The sequence below is a fragment of the Ictalurus punctatus genome, chromosome 7 (assembly GCF_001660625.3).
Source record: "Ictalurus punctatus breed USDA103 chromosome 7, Coco_2.0, whole genome shotgun sequence".
NCBI classification, from domain to species: domain Eukaryota; kingdom Metazoa; phylum Chordata; class Actinopteri; order Siluriformes; family Ictaluridae; genus Ictalurus; species Ictalurus punctatus.
The window spans coordinates 25,300,100-25,325,707 of record NC_030422.2 but is presented as its reverse complement, the minus strand read 5'-3'; the positions used below and the strand labels follow the sequence as shown (position 1 = coordinate 25,325,707).

The 25,608-nt window shown below is 35.9% G+C and overlaps 1 protein-coding gene and 1 long non-coding RNA gene across 2 annotated transcripts in view; both read right to left on the bottom strand.

Annotated features, from left to right (window-relative positions):
• Positions 1 to 10,106: 10,106 nt before the first annotated feature.
• Positions 10,107 to 11,398, bottom strand: LOC108267989 (uncharacterized). The gene is made up of 4 exons (XR_001813219.3): positions 11,244 to 11,398; positions 10,868 to 10,991; positions 10,586 to 10,654; positions 10,107 to 10,359 (listed from the first exon to the last, which is right to left on the bottom strand). It is a non-coding gene; the product is annotated as an uncharacterized LOC108267989 (long non-coding RNA).
• A 3,375-nt stretch (positions 11,399 to 14,773) lies between these two features.
• The window catches only part of LOC108267981 (protein mono-ADP-ribosyltransferase PARP14), a 10,902-nt gene continuing 67 nt past the window's right edge, over positions 14,774 to 25,608 (bottom strand). The window contains exons 1-15 of the mRNA XM_017472598.3: positions 25,405 to 25,608; positions 25,077 to 25,210; positions 23,362 to 24,855; positions 22,987 to 23,220; positions 22,674 to 22,898; positions 22,018 to 22,075; positions 21,768 to 21,911; positions 21,608 to 21,667; positions 19,195 to 19,371; positions 17,868 to 18,050; positions 17,315 to 17,679; positions 16,895 to 17,132; positions 16,667 to 16,803; positions 16,314 to 16,491; positions 14,774 to 16,202 (exon numbers count right to left, since the gene is read on the bottom strand). The exon at positions 25,405 to 25,608 is cut by the window's right edge and continues 67 nt beyond it. Coding sequence (XP_017328087.1) covers positions 15,913 to 16,202; positions 16,314 to 16,491; positions 16,667 to 16,803; positions 16,895 to 17,132; positions 17,315 to 17,679; positions 17,868 to 18,050; positions 19,195 to 19,371; positions 21,608 to 21,667; positions 21,768 to 21,911; positions 22,018 to 22,075; positions 22,674 to 22,898; positions 22,987 to 23,220; positions 23,362 to 24,855; positions 25,077 to 25,210; positions 25,405 to 25,576 — 4,089 coding nt within the window. The 5' untranslated portion in view covers positions 25,577 to 25,608 and the 3' untranslated portion in view covers positions 14,774 to 15,912. The remainder of the gene's footprint in view (positions 16,203 to 16,313; positions 16,492 to 16,666; positions 16,804 to 16,894; positions 17,133 to 17,314; positions 17,680 to 17,867; positions 18,051 to 19,194; positions 19,372 to 21,607; positions 21,668 to 21,767; positions 21,912 to 22,017; positions 22,076 to 22,673; positions 22,899 to 22,986; positions 23,221 to 23,361; positions 24,856 to 25,076; positions 25,211 to 25,404) is intronic.

Sequence of the window (25,608 nt, the reverse complement as noted above, 5' to 3'; positions counted from 1 at the left end):
TGTTATCTTCTAACACATCTTTGTGTGGAAATGTTTAACACACAGCGTGTGTGCTAACACACTAATTGTGTTAAAAGCAACACAAAATGTGTTGCCCTGAACTAGATATGCAGCTGTGTTAAAAATTAACATGTGATTGATTGAAGGTTTGTGTCAATATATTTCTCCATAAAACCAATAAGAAAAAGCAAAAATCTGCAAGAACAGTTCAGTTTACATGACTTTAAATGCACGGCTATCTTTGTTAGCTTTGGCTTACTTGATTGTAATGCACACTGGATCATAAGTTAGTTACTCATTTTTTTTGTGGATATTTTAAATCTCTCCTTTGATCAAAATCTGACGTTTTTGTCTTAAATATGTCTTATTTGAGTAATTTGCTTCAAAGTCTATATATAAACACCACTTTAGCAACTCTAGCAATACATTTCTGAATACCTTCTTATGTAAAAATGAAGTAGATACCATGTTGACATATTTGTCCCAGTGCCCAGAAGTCAGCTTCATCTGATATTTGGAGACATCAGCAATGTGAAAACTGATATGATTGGAAATACCACAGACTTTGTGTTAACTTCAAGTTGAGATCACCTATATACAGTGGGGGAAATAAGTATTGAACACATCATTCTTTATATTTCCAGATTTCGTGAGTAAATACTGATGTCTGGTGAAAATTTCATGTGAATAACCTCATTGGAAATATATTTATTAAAAAAAAAATGTCCACGTGTTCAATACTTATTTTCCCCACTATATTTGACATTTTCAAAGGGTAAAAATAATCCTGAAAATATGAACCCATTTATGAAATAAAATTAAAACAGTGTTTTTGTAACAATGAAACTATCTTTTGGGTTGAAAAACAACCCATTTTCTGCATTAAAATATGTTCTCTCCTATATTCTTATGTCCTATATTCCGTTAAATGGGCTAAAAATAACCCAATTTTTTTAAACCCAATGGTGTTTTTTTTTTTTTTAGAACATATAAATGTTGTTTACTTGGCAGGTATTGTTTGTCTTCTGTTTTAGAGGAATATACAAGTGTAAGTCAAATGAAAACCTTAACTGTTTTTTATTTTTTATTTATTTTACATTGTTTCATAATAGGTGTCACTGAAGTGTAGCATATTTCTACCCCTGTAATTGTAGAGAATCATTGAGGTACACAACGGAGTTGGACATGAGTTTGAATGTGATTCTGAGCACAGTCACATGCCTCATTATGAAAGTCTGTGCACACTTATGCCACTTAAAACCATATTATTACAATTAATCTGGTATTTTTTTCTTTTATTTTGTTCCCTAAAATGTTTCTATTTGTTTTTATTTTGTTGGTTTCTGTATCATATTAAAGATAAAAAGTTTTTTTTGGAAATTATCTATCTTGGTTTCAATTTTAACATGACACACACCTGCAATTTTAACAGGGCTGTGTAGACATTTTATATCCACTGTATGTAGGTGTGCATGCAGACACACAGACAGACAAAATCAGGGTTTGTCAACACTAGACCGATTAGTCCTGACTACAATATACATGTTGTTATGGGTTGTGCTTTCACAGACATACTTTAATCTGAGTCAGTCTGTCTGCTTGTAACCAAAAAGTAAAACATCCTCTACCATTTCCAAAGTATCTTGACACAATTTGATAATGTGCCATATAATGAGTATGAGAAAGTCTGGCTTCTTGCTAAGTTATCACGTTATCAAACCCATTCGTCATTGTTCATCCTGGAATGCATTTAAAATGTAGCGTGGGAGAGACTGTGAGGGAGGAAAAGTTCTGGTTACTAGAATAAACATAATGGTTTGAATCAGATTTCAATGCCTCTAATCATTTCAGTGGGACATGAGCCAAAAAGGCAGTTTTTCAACATTGGCCCGATGATTATGTACAGTATAAAATAAGAGCACTGATTTCTCTCAGTCTCTTTCCAGTGCAATATTTGTGACTAAATAACAGTGTTGTCCATCTTAACTTATTCAAGTTCAGGATTAAAATCTTATGGGGTTTTTTTTGGATAGAAAAAAATAAAGTAAAAAGGCAAAGATTTTTTCTTATCCTGAAGTGAAACTTTTTGTTCTGTATTTACACTACCCAACTAAAAGTGTGCTTATGAGAATATGACAATACAGACAATTAAGAATTTCCATATAGGCTTTGAAGATTTTACCAGTGAATAAAAATATCAATTTGTTGGCTGAATTATGCGTGACCTAAGCACGCATACTTAATATGTAATTCATAACAGCTTCCACCGATTAAGAAATGTACTTATTTAAAAGTCGCCCCCAGAGGTTTAATGTTAACTCCTACATTGTTCTCTTGTTGCTGGGGAAAATCAAAACAATGGGGGTTTATCATGTCCATTTAAACAGTCTAGAGTTGATGGACATATTATGGGGATAGAGACACATAGTGACAAATGCACCTAATCTAATAATGTTTCATTTCAGGTTTAAGTTTGTGTGTGTAAAGATTCAGCCTTAGCTTAACTACAGAATCCTGATTATGACATTTAAAGGTCTAAATTGTTTAGCATTGGGATATCTTTTTGATTTCCTGAAGCAGTAAAGTCCATGTTAAGCACTACAGAAAGGTGAGGCAGGCCTACTGTTAATCCTAAGGATCACACTCAGCCCAACTGGTGGGGAAAAAAAATGCTCTGTAGCTCAACAGAGACTTTTATGTCCAGGTTAAAACATACTTGTTCAAACTGGCATATTTTAAGTGACTGGGTCATTTGTTAAATGTACTTTTAAGTACATTAAATAACTGATTTATAATCTATTCAGTAGTGATTGTACATTTATTTATGCCTTATTATAAATAGTTTGTTGTCAACTGCCTAACATTTTATATGTAAAGCACACAACATTTTTACCTCAAAATGCCAAATATAAATAATAATAATTATTAGTTGATAGGTAAAGTACTCACAATGCTAAAAACTAATAAAAAAAATAAATAAAAATAATAATAATAATAATAATAATAATAATAATAATAATAATTATTATTATTATTACTCACCATCAAAATATAGGTTTATATTAAACTTAGCCAGGAGCAGCTGTGCCCTCATTTGAATGTGACGAGGTAGTAAGCCTGACAGTCAAAAAATGACAAACATGTTGGGTTTCTGCATGTTGTCTACTACACCATCAAAACTGACAGTAGGATCCTGTGATGAGCAAGAAGTCAGAAACATCATCAAATTTTTTCCCTGAGTGTAATTACCCAATTGGGCAGTTCTCACAAAAATGAGCTGCAGAGCTGGTACAGAGTATCTGGCATTGACTGAGTACCTGGCATCCACAGCAAAGTATATTCCAAGATCATACAATGTTCTGCAAGTCATGAGGGGAAAGAACAAATTAATAGCTCAATTAAGTTACCCTCAGAAAATATTATTTTAGTCCATTAATTTAACTTTAAAATGTTTGAAACCAAATAAATGATTGGTAAATGTTTACTGTGCTGTATACAGTAGAAGCGCATGAACTGGCTGTGGTCTTGTGGTATCGGACTCTCCTGGTCCATCTGTCCCGTTCTTATCCTGTAGCTCTTTGTTATGAACTTTGGAGGCCCGGTGCACATACATGTTTTGAATATGCAAAACATATTTGCATATGTCTTTGAAAACATAAGACATATACGACTTGTTTTTACTGACTAATTACTTCTGGTGTACATTTTGTAACGTATCAACACACAAACACTCTCTAGCTCTAATGTTCTATTTTTACTACTACATTAGTTCCATCATTTACATTCAGTCCATGCAGTATACCTTGAGGACTGTTTTTTCTCTTGAAGTCACTTTCCACTCTTTTGTACTCAGCAGAGCTGGAGTGCAGAAGTGGCCTTGATGTTATGCAGCTCCTGAATTGACAGCTGCTCTTGACCAATCAGTCTTTCTTCAATACACACAATTTGCTGCAGTCTGGTCTTTACACAGAACGGTGCTGAGAAGAATGACACACTTATTGATGATGATATTGATAAGATGCTCTTTATGGTGGATTTGTAAAACTAATAGAGATCTGGGAGATGAGAGATGAGTTCTGCAGCTTTTGTAGAAACAAACTTGCTTATCAGCAAATCCTGATTGTGATTGTTGGGTTTATTTCCAATTTGAGGTCTTTGAAGATGCTGGTTTCTAGGAACATGAAAGACTCCACTTTACTGACTAGTTGTTGATATCCAGGGGGTGGTGGGTTCTTACAAAAATCACCATCTCTACTGAATTTTGTGTATTGAGCTCCAGTTTGTTCTTAGTACACCATGAAACAAGACTGGCCATTTCTATCCAACAGGCAGAATCATCGATGGTGCTCATGAGGTTTATTATGGCTGTGTCATCTGCAGATTTCATCAGCTTGATGGAAGGGTCGCAGGATGTGCATTCATTGGTGTACAAGGACTACAGGAGAGGTGAGAGCATACAGCCTTGTGGAGCCTCAATGCTGATGGTTCTGACTGGAAGGGTCCCAGCACACACAAACTGCCTTCTATCTATTAGGAAGTCTACAATCCACTGGCAGAACCTGCTACACTCAGTTGTAGCAGTTTCCTGTGGATTCATAACTGCATAAAAACTGCAGAGCTAAAGTCCACAAATATGATTCCGCCATAGGAGCCTGGAGTGTCCAAATGATTGAGGACATAGTGTGGACTCATTTACAATTATGGCATTTGGCAGACACACTTAAGCTGAGCGGTTTGCTCTATAAACAAACTACATAACAGTGGTGCATGTCATGGTTTGGGATATATATTAAACAGAAAGCAAACGGTTAGTTCTTGTAGTCAGTGTGCTGGATGTGGGAGACATGGGCATGCGTAAAGACCTATGCTACTTTGACAAGGAACCATGTGACTTTGACAGTAATGCAGCCAGACAACTGGGTAACAGTGAGGCTTGTGGTGTGCTCCTGGCCAGAAGTTGTAAGTACCTACCAATACTGGGCCGAGGAAGGACAAACCATTAACCGGTGACAGGGTGTTGGGCCCAAAGATCAATGATACATGAGGTAAATGAAGGCTATCCCATCTGTTCTGATCAGAGAGAAGGGCTACTGTGGTCCAAACTTACATGACTTAAAAATATCTGCTGCTAATGATCTGGTGCCAGATACCACAGGGCTCTTTCAGAGGTCTTGTAGAGTCCATGCCATGGTGGGTTATAGCAATTTTTGTGGCACGCAGAGAACCCACAGCATATTTTGCAGGCTGTCTTAACGTTTTTAATTTATTAATATATTAAACACAGCCTTCCCAATTTTCTATATTCAAATCACACAGCATGTACTCATTTGAAGTAAAAGGACACATCTGTAAGAATGCTATTTATCCACTTTAGCTCAGTATTTATTAATTTTTTTAAAAAGCCATCATCTTCTCCAAGATTTTTTTTTATTATTTTTTTTAAAGCTCAGCATTAAAGCATGTTCAGCATTCAGCATGTTCAGCATTTTGAGAATTCTCCACACTCACCCTACACAGGCTGTCCACATGGCTGTATATCTAGACTGATCAACACTACAATTTGCCACCAGGCATGAGTCACCCTTATCAAGTTTGTTGACAGCACAGCTATAGTGGTAAACATACAGAGAGGAGGTGAATCTCATTGCAAAGTCATGCACTGACAACAATGTCTCCCTTAATGTCAACAAAACCAAGGGAATTACCTAAAAATGTACTTCTCAAAAACATGTGTCATCCTTTCTTGAGTAGATAATCTCACCTGGAAAATGTCTACTTACTGTAGACTTTTTGCACCAATGAATTACTGCTGTAATCATAAAGACTGATCAGTGCTCATTCCCTGATATTTTTGCAGTATTCTCATACTGAACATTCTTTCAACAAATTTAGTACTAGTTTGCCTTAATAATATACAGTTGTAGAGGAGTAATTTCTAATCCAACTATTTAGTCTCACCCAGAAGACAATGGGGTTCATTTTGGGTCTGCTTCCTCTCAAGGTTTCTTCCTCATGTCATCCCTTTTCTCGTTGCCACTATCGCCTATGTCTTGCTCATTAGGCATCTAAACATAAATATGCATCCGGAGTTCTGTAAAGCTTCTTTCTTACAATGTCTATTGTTAAATAAACATTGTTTACTCTGATTCATGGACATAATCTGCAAGTTTTTCTTTGAAATTTCATTGTTCGTTATGATTGTATAATTCTTGTAGTGTGGTCCAGCCATAGGAAGCTTTAAATTACACAGTGGGGGTAATAAGTATTGAACGCATCAAGATTTTTTTCAGTAAATATATTTCCAACGAGGCTATTCACATGAACTTTTCAACAGACATCAATATTAACTGCAAAAATCCGAAAATATAAAGAATTCACAACATTAAAGTTACTAACAAAGTTACGTGGAATAAAGTGGAACGACAGGAAAAAAGTATTGAACACGCTAAGCAGTTCTCCTAGGCAAAGTAAGGCAAGGAACCAGCTGAAATCTGTAAGTACAGTGCATCCAAAAAGTATTCACAGTGCTTCACCTTTTCCACATTTTGTTATCTTACAGCCTTATTCCAAAATGGATTAAATTAATTATTTCCCTCAAAATCCCACAAACAATACCCATAATGACAATGTTAAAGAAGTTTGTTTTAATTCTTTGCAAATTTATTAAAAAAACAAAACAAAACAACAACAACAACAAAAAACACAACGTTCATATAATTGAAGGAACAATGAATGGAGCCCTTTACCATTGATGAATAAAAGCTTTACCAGAAGATTCTTGAAAAGAATCTGCTGCCATCCACCAGGATGATGAAGATGAGACGTGGGTGGACCTTCCAGCAGGACAACGATCCAAAGCATACAACAAAGGAAACTCTCAATTGGTTTCAGAGAACAAAAATTTCAAGGTGTTAGAATGACCCAGTCAATCACCTGACTTCAGTCCTATTGAACAAGATTTAAAGACAATGGGCCAAAATCATACCTGAATACTGCGGCCGATTAATTTCTTCATACAGGAAGTGTATTGAAGCCGTCATAACAAACAAAGGCTTCTCCAGTAAGCATTAAATAAATTTCAGTTAGTGTGTTCAATACTTTTTCCCTGCGTCATTCCACTTTATTACACATAGCTTTTTTTATGGACTTTAATGTTGTGAATTTTATATTTCCGGATTTCTTGAGTTAATGCTGATGTCTGGTGAAAATTTCATGTGAATAGTCTCATTGGAAATATGTTTACTGAAAAAATGTTGACACGTTCAATACTTATATCTCAACTTGAAGTTAACACAAAGTCTGTGGTGTTTACAATGATATCAGTTGTCACATAGCTGTTGTCTCCAAATATCAGATGAAGCTGACATTTGGGCACTGGGATGGTGATTTCATCAATTTCAGAGCTTAGAGACAGAAAGACAGCCAATGAAAAAAGCATAGCCAATGAAAAATGCGCCAATGCACAAACAATGAAAAATGCATAACATAGTTAAATTATTGTAGTGAAACAATAATTTGTTTCACTCATGCCTAATAATGAAAATTATACTTACTTTAAAACACAGACTTATCCTGTCCTATGTTATCCACCACTGTTATATTCAAAATCCAGTATAGACTGCTGGGTAAATCTAATTGAAAATGACAGTGGGACATAAGTCATTGTTGTGAATTCAGAGCCTCCTTGTGGTAGTTATTAGCTATATCATTCAACATTTTATTTCAACATTTTATGCATTTTTGGTTTTCAGTTACATTTTCACTATATTATGTATTCTACATTTTCTCATGTTCTATACAAACAGATCACCAAATTGGCCTTTGCATGTTTTTCACTTTTATATTGAATTTCTGTTAATTCAACTGTATTCTACAGTTTTATGTTTACTTGCAAACAGTTCAACAAATTCATCCAGGTTCAACAACTTTGCCCCCCCCTACTCAATAGTTAGTACACACAAATTTCTCAGTCTTTCATCTGCCATGGAGGACCTGAGCTTTAGTTCAGAAAAACTCACAAGAAGCAGTACTACCTGAGATTGAAACAGCTGCTTTGCATGGTTTGAAGAGTTTTGAAAAAAAAAAAAACTTCCTTATAAGGCTCAATGAAATACAACAGCACTATGGAACTCAGCTCTTGGCACACCATCCTGTACTTTCCTTTGTAAAATTCTCCTGAACTGGTGTATTACATTTTTTTCACTGTTCAAGTCATTCATTCCAGCAAATGAAAACAGATCCTCTTCTTTCATAAACACGACAAGCACAGCTGCAATTCATTATGCAACAGTTTTTGCTGGAAAACCATCTGTTAAGCTTAGTCAGTCTCTTGTCTAAAGCAGAGTAGGAAAAGGCTGTATAAATACACTTTGTAATGCAACATGGTCCATCTAGTAAAATGTGTTTTTACTTTAGTGTGCTGCTTTGGGGATCCGTACAAAAGTGGTCAGGTTATAATAATTAGTTCAGAGTTGACTTGCTCCTTATTTAGGGGGGCCACAGCAGGATTAATTTTCTAGTATTTTCGACTGCGCTATAAGTTTCAACTGCAAGAAATGTAAGTTTTTGTTCACATTGAACTTATTTTCTAATTTAGTTGGTTCTTTTAAAATGATTATTCATATAATTCCATGTTCAGCACTCAGGATTTCAAAATATCCATGGATTTGAGTTAATATAAAAAAAAAGAAAAAAAAAGAAAAAAGAAATAAAATTTACTCCAACTGTGGAGTCATAAATGAACCAGAAATCTGATTTTAATGTTGAATCAATATTTGTTTCTATAGCCCAGCAATGTAGTTATTTTTACTCCAATTTTCCATTGTGTTGATTAAAGTATTATCTTTTAACTTATTTGATCTTAAGTTGCATTAAATCAGCATGCTGGATCAACATCCTAATCCAGCCTTGCTGGGTTAGTCGATCTTGCACCCAAGAGCTAGGTTTCTAAATTGACTCAAAGTGGGTTATTTTTAGCCCAGCATTTTTTAGAGAGTATACAGCAAATCAAATGGCCCAAGGCATGTTTTTTTTAAACAAGTTATTGTATTTTACAAGTTATTGTAATAAACAAGTATACAATAAACAACAAGCATATTAGCAAAATAATAGTATTAATGAACCTAAATACAAAATACAATTGTTAACTAGAAAGGAACAAACCATTGGCTAAGTTCTTTAACCATACCCTGTATATTAATTCCAATAACTCATTAAAAAATATATATATATCTACGCAGTATAACACTTACACTTTCCATCATAAATTAAACAGAACCATTTGAATCCAATAGTGTATATACTTGCAAGTCTTACAAATGCATTTTATAACCTAAAAATATAGCGTCTTGAACCTAAGGAAAGACATGAAAAACATTTCCATTCAGTTTTAAAGAATACACTGCCGATCAGATATACAATTTAACATCAGGGATGTATTTAATATGATCTTAGCTCATGGTTTTGGGGCTATATTTGTAGTTTAAGGCATTTACCCACCTGTACTGTATAAACAAGAGAAGAAATGAAATGGGAGAAAGTGTTTTATGTTCACATTAATACACTCATTATTATTATTATTATTATTATTATTATTATTAGTAGTAGTAGTATTAACAATAACAACAACAACAACAGCAACAACAATAATAATCTCACCTGCATTATAAAATTCACCTTTCAGATTCTTGCTACAGGTCACTAATATAATAATTCTGCCACTTGAAACACCTAACCCTAACCCTATCCCCAACTTGAAACACCTAACCCTTATATATATAAGCCAAAGTCATAAGCCAACTAGATGCAAACTTCTGATTCCATATGAAATATTTGTTCATGCATAATAGGATCTAAAACAACCAGATTAAAAGCGGGAGCAAAATGTGACAAAATTATAGACTAAAAATTAAGATATATATGTAGACTTTAATTTAATTTATTTGACAATGTCAGATCAGTTTAAAGGAACTTCTACAGGAGGGGTTGCATGTCTTACAGAGATGCTCATTGTTTATATTTGTGTCTGATCCAGTTATATTTATCTGACGCACTGGCAAAGCAACTAAAGCATGAATATGAAGCTGTGAATAACAGACAGTATAGAATGATTTTTTGAAAACACTTTATTAGTAATATTCATGAAATGTTCCTAAATTGTTGCAATTAAAAATAGAAATCTGTTGGTTTTATTAGATACAGGCGACTGTATAAAAATACTCTGTGAGCACTTAGATAATTACTCATATGATGAGTAAAGAAACACGGAGGATGTTAAGACGTTTTTGCATCTTCAGCTCTTCTTTCTTTTCTTGTTCAGCCATCTTCAATGCAATAGCATTTTATGGTGCCAGGTTCCTTCTGCAGGGAGGAAGAGAAAGATGGTAATGTTAATGTTAGTTGATAACTCACAGTTTAAGGCTGTTAGGCTAGATTTATGATATGCAAACCAGATTAAATTCAGTCCTATCAATCTGCATCAAATACAATGTTGTGTGTTATTAAAATTACTAATGAGTACTAGTGAAACATTCATGTGTATAGGTCAGAGTAATATGAGAGGGAAATCTGTAAATGTGAAACTTACTTTTTGAGGGCCTTCTGAACCCATGCGTCTTTGGGGTTGAGGCACAATTTACGGAATTTTATTGTAGCGCTGCAAGTACAAGACATGTTGTTATTCTCTCTCTCTCTCTCTCTCTCTCTCTCTCTCTCTCTCTCTCTCTCTCTCTCTCTCTCTCTCTCTCTATATATATATATATATATATATATATATATATATATATTCATATATTCTGCAGCTATTATTGCAAAGTGTTAAAATTAATTGGGGAAAAAAAGTTTTTATAATAATTTCATTTATACTTACATTACTTCTATATTTTTGCAGTGAGGACCAGGCTGAAAAATCTCCAGCGTCACAATTCTATTATAAGCGATTTCTTTATCCACTGTTTCTGTACACCGACATCGGTGCTGTATGCGTGGAAGTCCTGTTGAAGAAGAGAAATGTTATCAGTAAAGTGCACAACTTCTCTGATAAAGATGTGAATAACCTTAACCTTAAAAATATATTTCTATTGCAGTGATAAGAAAGATGCATTTAGTAACTATGTACAAGTTGTCACGTTAATGAAATAAACTTAAATGCATGATATTTTATTACATATTTTATGGCTTCTTAAGAAACCAGTAATTTATCCAGCTCTGTAAAGAAAAGTAAATATTCAACAAAATGTACTTACCTTCCGTAATTACCAAGAGAGCACAAGTTAAAAAAGTGATAGCTAGAGCTGAGGGTTTCATTATTTTTTAATTCAAATAAAATAAATTAAAAAGAGAAATTCAGGAGACCTCTTGTGTCAAGTGCTTCAGGAGTTCTCAGATAAGAAGCTGATCCTAGGGCTCTTTTATAGCCCTCCTGCTTCCAGTGAAAGTGAGAGATTGCATAACAGACATCCTCCACATGAAATTAAATGCTTTTCCAGTAATGTTAACTCATTTTCCTCCATAACACAAATTCATCCTTCTCATCAAGCACATCACTGTAGGACAGGTTTAAGCATGCAATGATGCATTGAGCAATTCATCCTACGCAGAAAATGAAATCTGAGAGCTGCCACTGCTCTGAGTGGTTTGGATGGAGGTTAGCTCTGATGTCACACTACCGTAAAGAGAGTGTTGCCGGGGGTTGCTTACGACAAAAGAATTTAAAGTAGAGTAGTAGTTTAAACTGACATGATGGAGTCTAGATGATCATAGTTTATAGATCATAGATGAGCACATAGTTTATTTGGATAAACATGAGCTTTGATCACTCACTGTACACCTACAAGACAAGTGTGTTTAATAAAGTTACCAGTAAGAAGTGACAAGTGACAGTGAACAAAAATGTATTCTTAAGTACTCAAGACATGGTGAATACAATTGATACAAAAAAGTAAACGCTTATGGACTACACATTGTATATCGAACATCCAGCTCTGCCCAGATATATGTACATAGATACACAGATCAGCCACAACATTAAAACCTTCTGCCTAATATTCTGTAGGCCCCCATTGTGCCGCCAAAACAACTCTGACCCATCGAGGCATGGACTCAAGGCCCAAGGCATGTTTTTTTAAACAGTTAAACAATATACAATAAAACATGCAAATTATTGTAACAAACAAGTATACAATAAACAACAAGCATATTAGCAGAATAATAGTATTAATGAACCTAAATACAAAATACAATTGTTATCTAGAAACTAACAAACCATTGGCCAAGTTCTTTAACCACAGCCTGCTTATTAATTACTCATTAATAACTCATAAAAAAAACCCTATCTACGCAGTATAACACTTACACTTTCCTTCATAAAATAAACAAAACCATTTGAATCCAATAGTGTATATACTTGCAAGTCTTACAAATGCATTTTATAACCTAAAAATATAGTGGGCACCATCTTGAACCTAAGGAAAGACATGAAATACATTTCCATTCAGTTTTAAAGATTATATTGCCGATCAGATATACAATTTAACATCAGGGATGTATTTAATATGATGTTATCTCACAGTTTTGGGGCTATATTTGTAGTTTAAGGCATTTACCTACCTATACTGTATAAACAAGAGAAGAAATGAAATGGGAGAAAGTGTTTTATGTTCACATTAATCCACTCATTATTATTACTATTATTATTATTATTATTATTATTATTATTATTATTATTATTATTATTATTAACAACAACAACAACAACAATCTCACCTGCATTATAAAATTCACCTTTCAGATTCTTGCTACAGGTCACTAATATAATAATTCTGCCACTTGAAACACCTAACCCTAACGCCCAACTTGAAACACCTAACCCTAACCGCCCCCCCGTCTGTGGTGTCACTGTTGGCAAAGGTTCAGAGCTGTCAAAATCTGTGCCAAAATGGTTTCAGTAGAACATGTTCATGTCTGCTGGAAAGTGAGTCTTAGTGTTCATTCATATAACTGCTTGAATACAGATCTTAAATACAGAACATGTTATTGTTCAATTTGGCCTACATATACAATCTTAAAGGTTCTGTGTATAAGAACATTGAACTATACTATTCTCAGAGTGTTGTTCTTTTATCTTGATTTGTAGTTTTCATAGATTTTATCACCAATTTGTTAGCGTCTGTTTACTTTATGTGATCTATCATAAATACTTTCTTTTCACCTCGTAACAATTTATATATACAGTGGATATACAAAGTCTACACACGCCTTCAAGAGACAGTTAATAAGTTAACTTATTATAATAACCAATAATAATGGCAGGTTTATGTGATGTAAATAAAAATTAACCCTGTTCACCCTGTTCATAAAGTGACAAACACCCAGAAATGTTATTTGGGGAAAAAAAGTAAAACAAATAACTTCTAATACCCGGCTTATATATATATATATATATATATATATATATATATATATATATATATATATATATATATATATATATATATATATATATATATATATATATATATATCCATCCATCCATCTTCTACCACTTACTCCTTTTCAGGGTCACGGGGAACCTGGAGCCTATCCCAGGGACGGGGTGGACGGGGTGCCCTGGACGGGGTGCCAGTCCATCGCAGGGCACAATCACATACACACTCACACACCCATTCATACACCATGGACACTTTAGTACTTTAGTATTATTTTAACTCATCTTCTTTCATAAGGCAAATTCATCCTTCCCCTCAAGCACAGGACTGTAGGACAGGTTTAAGCATGCAATGATGCAATGAGCAATTTATCTCTCTGTGTGGTTTATCTGGAGGTCAGCTCTGATGTCACACTACCGTAAAGAGAGTGTTGCTGGGGGTTGATTACTACAAGAGAATTTCTTCTTAAATCACTTTTACTATTGAGACTGGTCCTTCTATCTGGTCCTGACTTGCTAAACCAAAACATTAAAACCTCCTGCCTAATATTTTGTAGGTCCCCATTGTGCCGCCAAAACAACTCTGACCCGTCGAGGCATGGACTCCACAAGACTTCTGAAGGTGTGCTGTGGTATCTGGCACCAGGAGTTTAGCAGCAGATCCTTTAAGCCCTGTAAGTTGTGTGATGAGGCCTCCATGGATCAGAATTGTTTGTCCAGCACATCCCACAGATGCTCGATCGGATTGAAATCTAGGGAATTTGGAGGCCAAGTCAACACCTTTAACTCTTTGTCATATTCCCCAAACCATTCCTGAACAATTTTGCAATGTGGCAGGGCACATTATCTTGCTGAAAGAGGCCACTGCTATTAGGGAATATCAATGCCATAAAGGGGTGTACTTGGTCTGCAAAAATGTTTAGGTAGTTGGTATGTGTCAAAGTAACATCCACATGAATGCCAATACCCAAGGTTTCACAGCAGAACATTAACCAGAGCATCACACTTCCTCCGCCCGCTTGCCTTCTTCCCATAGTGCATCCTGGTGCCATCACTTCCCCAGGTAAATGATGCACATGCACAGGGCCATCCAAATTATGTAAAAAAAAAACATGATTCATCAGACAAGGCCACTGTCTTCCACTGCTCCATGGTCCAGTTCTTTCAGCGGTGGACAGGGGTTAGCGTGGGCACGCTGACTGATCTGCAGCTATGCAGCCCCATATGCAGCAAGCTGTGATGCACTGTGTGTTCTGACACCTTTCAATCATAGCCAGTGTTAAATTTTTCAGCAATTTGTAAGACAGTATCTCCACTGTGGGATCTGAGCAGACAGGAGGGAGGAAAAGATCAGGTTGCTAGTAAACATAACGGTTTTAATCAGATTCTAAAGGCAGAAAAAAAAAAAAGAAAATCAGCCCATTCGTGCTGTACAAGCCCACCAATTTCTCTCAGTTGCTTACCAATGTAATATTTGTGACTAATTCACAATGTTGTCTATTAGCACATAACTTATTCAGGTTATTTATCTTGTGTTTTTTTATGTAAAAAGTAAAGCGATCAAATTATATCACAGAGCAGAATCTTATATTTCTTAATATTGTGTAATCATAAGGAAAGGAAAAAAACCCAAACAAACAAAAACACACCAAATCCTTCATTTGTACAATGTATGATAATGTTATATACAAGAATTTTAAAAAGTTTTACTAGTGAATAATCATATACATTGTTGGCTGAACAAACTGAAACCTACTTCAGTGAAACATTCCAACTAATCTCTGGTCTGAACATGCTTTTTTTTGTTTTTTGTTCACCCCTACGTATAGGTTTCCAAGTAATTGCTTAATATCAGTCTGACGCAAATCTTGTAGGTATAGAATTGAGAAATGTGGGGGCAGCTCCAATGAAAATGGGTGAAATATCACATTAAATAATTGTTGTTAATTCTGAATGGATATTGAGACACACAGTTTGCCCTACAGAACTGGCATGGGAATAATTTTTGGTAAGAACTGTAGCAATCATTGTATTATATAAAACTATAGTTCTAGGTACTTCTTCCCAGAATTATACAGATAAACTAAAAAAGAAATAGGAAATACACATATATGCGGCTTATGTGACATAAACACACATATTTAAGATGTAATTCATAACAGATTGTCTTCCAATGTTTAAGAAAATTAGTTATTTATAATGTGACCCCAGAAATTTAATAGTAACTCCTGCATTGCTCTGTTGATGCTGACCAAATGAAAATGATGGGGGTTTATCGTGTCCATTTAAATATTCTAGAGCTAATGGACAAATTATGGGTACACAGACATATGGTGACAAATTGTCAGGATTTGACAGGCATACAATTAATCCCAAGTATTGCTCTCAGCTCAGCTGGTAATAGACAAAAATATGCTCCATGGGATTACTTTTTAAACCTGGCATATTCCGAGTGATTGGCTTTTTAATGTTTTTTAGTGATCAAGTCCTCAGCATTTGAATGTGATGAGGTAGTCTGGGTAGGCCTGGCAGTCATGAAACACCACAAACATGCTGGGTTTGTTCACGTTGTCAACCACACTGTCAAATCTGTCATTAGGATCCTGTGACGAGCGAGGAGGTGGAACCATCATGCCACTTTTCCCCTGGGTGTAAAGACCTGTCAGAACAAGTGTCACAAACATGAGCTGTGTCCCATCTGCTGAAGGTACAGAGTACGTGGGATTAGCTGAGTAGCTGGCATCCACAGCAAAGTATGTCCCGAGTCCATACACTGTTGCTAAAGAGAAAGAAAAAAAAGCTCAATTTTAGTCCACTAATTTAACTTGAAAATTTTTGAAACCATATAAATGAGTGATGAATTTTGGTCAAGTAGTCAATTAACCATTACCATTTTGTCCAGCAAATCTGCGGTTAAAGTTACTGCGCTGTATAGAAGCGCAAGCGTCAGCTGTGGTCCCATGGTATAGGACTCTCTCCCCTGCCCCAACTGTCCCGTTTGTATCTTGCAACTCTTTCTTACGAACTTCGTAGGCCCGGCGCAAATTCACATTTTGAATCCGCTCAATCTGTGGAAAAAAAAAGTATAAGACTTGTTTTTACCGATTGCTTACTTCTGGTGTACAATTTATATTGTATCAACACCCTCTTCTCTCTCTCTCTCTCTCTCTCTCTCTCTCTGTAATTTCTTAACAGCTACATTCCTATTAGTTCAATCATTTACACTCAGTCTATGCAACACACCTTGACAACTGCTTTTGCGACTGTTCTCTTGAAGTCACTTTTCACTCTTTCGTACTCTTTTGTACTGGATTGCAGAGGAACCACCTTTAGAACCTCCCCTGTGGTCATGCTGTCCCAGTAAAGTGGAAAAACGAAATCTGAGGCACAGAAATAAACCAATAAGAGTAAATTAAATCAGTTTTTTTTTCTAGTTTGATTAATTAATTGAACAATCAAGTGTCCTTGCACCTGACAAGTTCTCCAGTCGTTTGATTTTTGTCACAGTTCTAGATGTGATTGCTGTGGCCTTCATCTTTGTCAGATTTACTGTCCATTTTTGTGCTTGTGCATCCAGTATATCTCCACCAACATTCCTGTTTTCCAGCTGATGATGAGCCTCTTTAGGTAACCTCTCCCAGATTCCTCTTGATCCCAAAATGCACCAGCTGACACGGGAAAAAATGGAGTCCTGCTCTTTCTCTCTCACCTACAATGACAGAAACCTGCATGTTTACACAGTTATCAGGCCTTCCATAAATTGAGCAGACTGAATATCACTTGAATAGCATTGTGTCCTGCTGAACTTCTTTTTTACTGCTTGACAATTAAATAGAGCCACAAATATTGGAAATATTTTATTACACGATTCCACTCAAATCTCCTACATACCTGCCTGACAAGAGCCCCTCGGATCAGTTGCGTGAATTCATTTACTCCTTTTGTAAGTCCACTAACTTCCAACCCATCAGGGCCACGTTTGCTTATCTGAACACCCAGAGAAGTCACATTTTTGATATCATCAATATCAGCTAAAGTTAAGTTTTTAAGTTCCTCTTGTGAAACAAAATGAGAAGAGCAGTGTCTTTTATATGCTTGATGAAGCTCTTGACAGGCCTTTGAGACCTCATCATTAGTTAACCCCACTACAAGAAATTCAGCTGTGACATGCTGGTCTGGAAGAGACTGAATAAGAGAGCTAAGGTCTAGGGTCAAAGAAGATGGAGCAGCTCTGTGAGGTGTGAACAGCAAAGGAGCTGGTAAAGACAAAAGAAAGACAATGATCAGACAAAGGCAGTGAACTTGCAGGACTTACTGTGAATTTGTTCATTGTATTCTGTGCACGCTATGACAGTTATGAAATGATGGACGGTTTGTTTACTCTCAAGTTAAGTCTTATAATAATTGATGTAAGAATTGTAGTAACAGATATGTATTTTCTCACCTGTCATCTGGGTAAATCTGCCAAAGATCTGCTGTGCCATAGCTTTAAACTCCAAAAAAACATGGATTTTCATCAGAACAATGTGAATTTTTTTAATGGTGTTGAGGTTAGCTTGCATTGTAGCATCCTTAACACCCTGGAGAATAGCCTGGGCCACCAAACGGGCATCTAAGCCTCCTTTACCTACACGGCCCACAGGGTTAATTATTTTCAGCATTTCAGCAATTAATTACACTTTACTTTCACTACAAAGTGTTTCTGAGGCTGTAAGACGTGAAATATATATATATATATATATATATATATATATATATATATATATATATATATATATATATATATATGTTTTAAATATTTTACATATTGTATAACGTTTTGTAAAAAAACTGAAATCACATTTACATAAGTATTCAGACATTATCCGATACTATGTCTTGGCAAGGATTACAGCATTAAATTGTCTTGTATGTGATGCTACAATCTTAATGAATCAGGGATTTTCTCCCATTCCTTTCTGCAGAACCTGCCTGGTTGGACTGGAGATGCCATTATTTTCATGTCTCTCTAGACATATTTGATTAGGTTTGTTCATTTACCGACATGTCCCAAAGCCACTCCAAAATTGTACTGGATGTGTGTGTTGGGTCATTGTCAAGTCCTGTCGACTCTTTCATTAAGCTGATGTTTGTACTTTGATCTATTCATCTGTAAGTTTGATCCAGACAAGCCTCCCAGGCTCTGCTGGTGAAAAACCTTGATGTTTCCAACATCAAGCCTGACTGAAGAGATGGAACTGGCCAACTGCTGAACAGTGCCTGGTTTTCTCCAAATATAATACTTAATATAACACACTTTCATGCCATCATGGGCCTTTTACGAACAAATGGATTGTCCCATCTTGGTTCTCCTCAGGTTCTTGTCCACCTTCCTGATTACAGCTCTTCTCCCCTGTTTGCACTATTAGCACTATGCAGACAATGGAAGACATGGTTTTGTTTATGACCTTTTAAGCTGCATTTCCCCAGATCTGTTCCTAAATACAATCCTGACTTTGGTTACAGACAATTCCTTTGACCTCATTAGCTTGTTTTTTGATTGGAAATCAACTGAATTTACCCCAGGGAAATTTTAATCACAGTACATTATTGGTCATAAAAAAAATCTCAAGGATGATAGAAATGAAAGAAAATGGGATGCATGCTACCTGAACAGATTTTTGTGTGTCCTACAAATGTGTCTCAAGACTTGTGTAAATGTGATATTCAAGTTTTGTTCATTTTTAATATATTTCCTATATAACTGAAGATTTATACACACAAATACTGACCAGCACAGATAGCAGGAATGGCCACTGACTGGTAACCATTTTTCTCACAATCGAGCAGGATCTTATGCGCCAGTTTTTTAATAATATTTGTATCCTTTTCTCCACACACATGCATAATCGCCTTGCAGGGGAAACCTCCAGGCTGAGTGATATGGATTTCTCCTTTATTTACCTGCACTAGAATTAGGGAAAAAATATGTGAAGGGAAAATTCTTGCCTCTTTTTATCTGCATTAGAGTTCAGGAAAAAGTACTCAGACACACTGAACTGTACTGCTCCTGAACTGGAGCCACCAGCACCACTTTGGCAAAATCAGACATATTTCATAAAACACACACACCAGTCCTTGAAGCATGTGAAAAGTACAGAGGGGATGGTGTATGTAAGGCCAGAAGGAGACAAATCAAGGTTTCATTACTGATTTAATTCAACAGACACCAAAGCAAAAAGCCAGACACAGTCTGAAGAATGGCATCAAGACTCCCAAAACAAATAGAGCCTGAATTTGGAGCTAATTTTGTCAACAACTCTGACAGGGACACCTTAGCAATTACTGCACTCGCTACATCTACTGATGAGTATACAGTTACTAAGCTGTTGGACTCATTTGCATTCCTTGATTACTGGAAAAGAATACCTCTGTAAAAATCCGATTCAACCATGTTAGCTCAGCATTTTTAAAAATACATCATCCTTTCCAAGTGTGTACGTTCGGTATTCTGAGAAGTAATAAAACAATCTTAAGATCTTAGGCTGTTAGGCTGGGTGATCACACTTCTTCCCCACACTCACTCTTTACACAGGATGTCCACATGTCTGTAAAATATCTGTACTGTTCGACACCATGATTATGTCACCAGGTATGACTCAAACACCATTATCACGTTTTTTTTTGACAACACATCTATAGTAGGAAGCTTAGAGAGTGAAGGTGAAACTCAACACAAAAATCATGCACTTACAACAATCTCTCCCTTAATGTCAACAAAACCAATGGAATACCCTAAAGATTGCACTTCCCAAAGCATGTCTCACCCTTACTAGATAATCTCACCTGGATACTGTTCACTTTCGGTTGACTTTTTGTCCAAAAGAACTGCTGCTGTAATCATAAAGACTGGTCTGTGCTCATATTTGCCTATTCACAAAATGCTTATATTAAACATTCTTTCAACACATTTAGTACGGTTTGCCTTTATAGTCTAGAGTTGTAGAGGAGTAATGATTTATAATCAAACTATCTCTTGTATCACCCAGAAGAGAATGGGTTTCCTTATGGGTCTGGTTCCTCTCAAGATTTCTTCCTCATGTCATCTCTGGGAGATTGCCCTTTCCCCTGTTGACTCTGGCTTGCTCATTAGGGATCTAAATATAAATCTACATCCAGATTTCTATAAAACTGCTTTGTGACAGTGTCTGTTGTTAAGACACTGTCTATTCTGATTCTCTCTGTCTTGTTTCTCACATTTTCAATATTGGTTAGGATTGTTTAAATCTTGTATTATGGTCCAGCCATAGGCAGCTTAATTCTATATGGGTGAGTTAATCTTGAAAAGATAACATATCACACCTGCTCAACAAGATGCAAGTGGTCAAAACGTCCACTTTCTAAAGAAACTGAAGAAAGTTAATCTGACCCTCACCCTATAGCTCCACACCAACTAGTACATGGTAACCAGTGGTATTAAAATTTATTACAGTTTATTAAAGCACCACTGTTATTGACTACAGAGATCTACAAAGGGAGGTGAAAACAGACCACTTCATTACCAGAGCTATGTTCCGTTCCATACAGGACATCTATAATAACAGATGATTGAAGAAAGCCAGCAGTATCATCTCAGATTAGACACACTGCAACCACAGTCTCTAATATCTGGGAAACAATACTAGAGGGTACAGAACCCAAACCACAAGACTAAGAAACAGCTTCTAGCATCATGCTGCAAACTAGTTAGACCTGTAACACTAGTAGATCTGTAGACTCTGACACCCACGCACACACACACCCACGCACACACACACACACCCCCAAGTGTTGGCACAACAGTAAATTTGCCTTTGTTTCCACTGTTTACACATTCCACTGCCATTTATCTATATTATTTATATTTATTATATTACTTTTATTACCTCACACACAGTTAAAAATGACCTTCATAATGTGACCTATTGTAAATTACAAGGCTAATTTGCACTCTTTGCTCACTGTAAAATTTTGTTTTACTGATTCTGTGAACTGATTTTTTTTATGTTACTTGTTTTATACCCCTGAGAACAGCTTAAACATGTTTCATCACATTGTACAATTATTTATATGTATATTGACAAGAACCTTGAATTAGAAAGCAACATTTGCATAAACCAATCTGAGTATTGCTAGGGTTTTTGTTGTTGATGTTTTTGTTTTTACCTCCTTTTATAGCAGCTCTGACTTGCGGTCCAGCAATCGTAAGGATGTCACTGCACACATCTGAAAAACAGACATTTCATAATTAAGCAGGATTTTCGCCCTTTCATAGAAAAAGAACAGAACAAAACGGATGCATGCAGTGTTCAGGATAAAACAGCACCTGTCTGTAAGTCATTAAAGTCTGTGGTGTTTACAATGACATCTGTCGTCTCATTGCTGATGTCTCCAAATATCAGATGGACCTGACATCTGGCCACTGGGATGGTAATTTCATCAATTTCCGAGATTAGAGACTGAAAAACAGCTGTGGGAGACCATGAAATATGCTTAAAAATAGTTCAAATAATGTAGTCAAATATGCACAAACATTATCCCTAATAATGAAAGAGATACTTAAAAAACACACTTACCCTGTCCTGTGTGATCCACCATCATTGAATTTAACCCAGTATTGACTGCCATGTTCATCTAATGTTGAAAATAACAGGGGGGGATTACTCTTAAATAATTGTTGTGACTTTAGTGCCACGTTGTGGTAGTTCTTAGTAAGTGCCTTCTAAGTTTTCTAAGTTTAGTTTTGTTTAGAAAGTTTAAAAAATACAACATGGGAGAGATTTGCAGAGAATTAGAGAGAATTACAATATTGCACAGAATTATGGCAATATCAAAACCTTTAATTTATCACCGGAATTATTCAAACCTAACTTAAATAATTAGCCATAGTGTCAGAGCAGTAAGATTTTCAATTGAAAATTCAATTATTATATATTCATTCAATTATTGAATTATTAATATATTATTACATATTTATTCATTTGATTAGTAGGGTTTTGCAAGTAGTCATAATTTATACAGGGTTATAATTAGATACTATAATTAGAGATTATATTATGAGTCTTGTGGACAAATAATATGAGGAAAAAGAGGAAGTTGACAAATGTGCAAATGTTAGTTAGTTGTTATAATGAAAGTATGCCCCATCATATAAATGTCACATGTATAATAAAACAAGTTCAAAACTAAATGCATGATATCTGTGTCAAATGGACAAATGATATTCTCTTACCTGTTCAGAATCTGGGTGATTAGGCATTATTACAATTCGTATGGTCCTGAGAGAACGAGCGGATCCAGCCTGGCCAAAAGTCCCAATCGCCCCTGTCAGGATGTTAGTAGCATTTTGTACAGGTACAGCTAGTGCCACTCCGGATCCAATTACTGGAAAAGCAACTGAGCTCCATGCCTGCTGTTCACAAAGTGCCAGAGCACGTTCAAGTCCACAGCGTAATGCCTATAAAAATAATTAATGACAAGAGTGTCATATGCAGTGTCATATACATTACAATTGACAGTCACTGAGACTTTTTCACTCTTCTGACCTGTTCACTGCTGTGTGCGTTTCCAGTCCAAGCTACACACTCAATAAAGAAAACCTTTCTGCACCGTAATGGAGTCCCATCTACCTCCAGCACATCTCCAGGAGTAATTCTGCATCTTCCTTTGGCAACATCGAAATTATTCTTAAATTGTTGCCCTGCTTTTTTTAACAAGGAATTCCCAACATTAGTTGAGGTCAAGTTTGTATTCAACATGGGGGCAACAAGTACATCAGCCTGTTGCAAAGAAATGATAAATGTTACTTTAATATTATCTGTCTGTATATATTATAATAGATAAAAATGTAAAAACAAACAAACAAAAACTACCAGATGATTTTTCTTTTTAAGGTTTTAATAATTAGTTATTAGTTTCACCTGCTGATCTTCAAGACCTCCAAATACAATTTCCAGGGCCACAGAGCAACCTGGATGTGAAACAGAAGCAGGTATGGCAGGTAGGCTGGCAAAGGTTGTGTTTCTGGCTGTTGCAGCACCTGTTTGGACATTATTTTTGAGTGATATCAAAACATGACAGGAACTCTGCAGTAATTCTCGTATATTTGAACCTTCCCCTTGAAAGAACTGCAGGACTCCGGGACCATCCACTGACATTCTCTCCCATATAAGATGACTAAATGATGAAAGCAGTTTCTTTTTCATATCAATTACTTTACACCGAGGTCCTGAGATGTGGACATGTGAGGATGTAGGTACTAGATTTACATCAGTTGCTGTCACACCTAGTAGTGACAGAAGTTCAAAGAAATTATACACCATTTCTGCTAAAGGTAGAGGCACAGTGTCACTGTATTCCACATAGTTTTGCTTGTAGTCCTGTATAATATCTTTTAATTTATTGACTTCAGTGCTGTAGCCCACCAGTTGCACCTTCATTCTGGAGTAGGACCCTGGCCCTGGCTCGTAGCTAAGTTCCACTTTAGAAGTTCCATGATTAGCCTGTTGTAATGCGGGACTCAAAGCATTCTTCAAAGTATCTATTCCTGGTGACTCAAATTCAGCTTGCTCCAGCAGCACCGTCTCCACACAAAGGTCTCTCTGTATTGCAGTTGCTGCTTCCTGAAGTGCGCCTGTGGACAAACTCAGCAGAACCAGATTTGAGCTTGAGCCTGTGACCTCAAGCAAAACTGGACTACAGAGATTCTGTTGAAATCGTGTCTGAAAGACCTGAATAGCACCACTAGATGACAAAAATGCTTGGAGGAGTTGAGATAGTGGGATTTTTTTCTCATGAATTTGATTCAGCAACTCTTGAAGCTTTGTTGCTGCAGAATGGACTTGTTCTTCAGGACCCTTTAGGACAAGACAGCCAGGTCGCTCCTGTGTAATCTCGATCTTTGAAAATTCTGACTTTACCTGCTGTTCAAACGGCTCTTTCACAAGTGCATAACGTGTTTCAGACACAAGACATTCTTTACGGGCTTGCTGCCGCAACTGCAATGAATCTATAACCTTCAAAAACTTCTCCACTTCCTTCATTTTTCCAACAATCACAGATAAATCTTTTTCTTCATAGACTCCAATGTTTTGTGAGAATAGGGAAGAGTTTTTTTGCATAATCTCTAGCCTCTTAGGCTCCACCTCAAAATGGATGATGTAGCGATCCTGTAGGTCTGAGAACAATAAATCCACCTTTGCTTCCCACTTCTGCTGAACAACATCATGTTGACCTGTCTTTACTGCTTCCCTCACTACCACTACTGTCTCAGTCACCATGTCTAACTTAAAGGAGCTCAGCAAAGAGGAGAGCTGTTCCTCCAAATCTGACTTTGCGCTTGAATTGTCTTTCAGAAAGTGCAGTAAGTATGGGTCGAGTTTAAAAACTTTCTGCAGAGATGAATCCCCAGTGGCCTGGATAACACACAATGAATGCATTAAATAAGCATACCACTTTAATGTGAGTGACTACAGATATTTTAAGAAAGCATTTATTGCCTATATTGTGACAAGTAGTTTTAAATGTTTCAAGTATATACATTTTCTGAAAACTCATTTAGCATTTCCTATAAATCGGAGTATGCACTTCCTTTTTTTTTTTTCACCATATACATGTTAAGTGATGCAACACCTACTTGTTGATCAGATGTGGTATGTGGTACATCCTGTTTCTCTTCTTTAACGTCATGACGCTTTATCGATATGTGAATATTTTCTTGTCCATGGAGCTTTATTACATGATCAGTTTTGCTTAATACTCTGTCTTGTGCTGTAATAATAATAATAATAATAATAATAATAATAATAATAATGATGATGATAATAATAATGTTACACTACTTTCTTAAACACACTCTTGCATACATTATACAAAACTGAACTAGAGCAGAAAAGTCTTGTAATAATAATAATAATTATAATAATAATGTCTGAATTTCTGTGATTTTAATCATATTCACTGACCTGTTTTTTCCAAGAAGCTTATCTTGTAGGTGTTGTCTCCCACTTTTTCCACTTCTCCACACTCTCCTCCTCCAGACTGCCGCTTGATCTTAAAATAGTTTCTAATCTTCTTCAATTCTCCATCTGAGAGGTTGTTTCCCTCAAAAAGCACATCAAACTTATAGTTTGACATACTGAATGAAAATGTTGTAACTCTTTGACTAC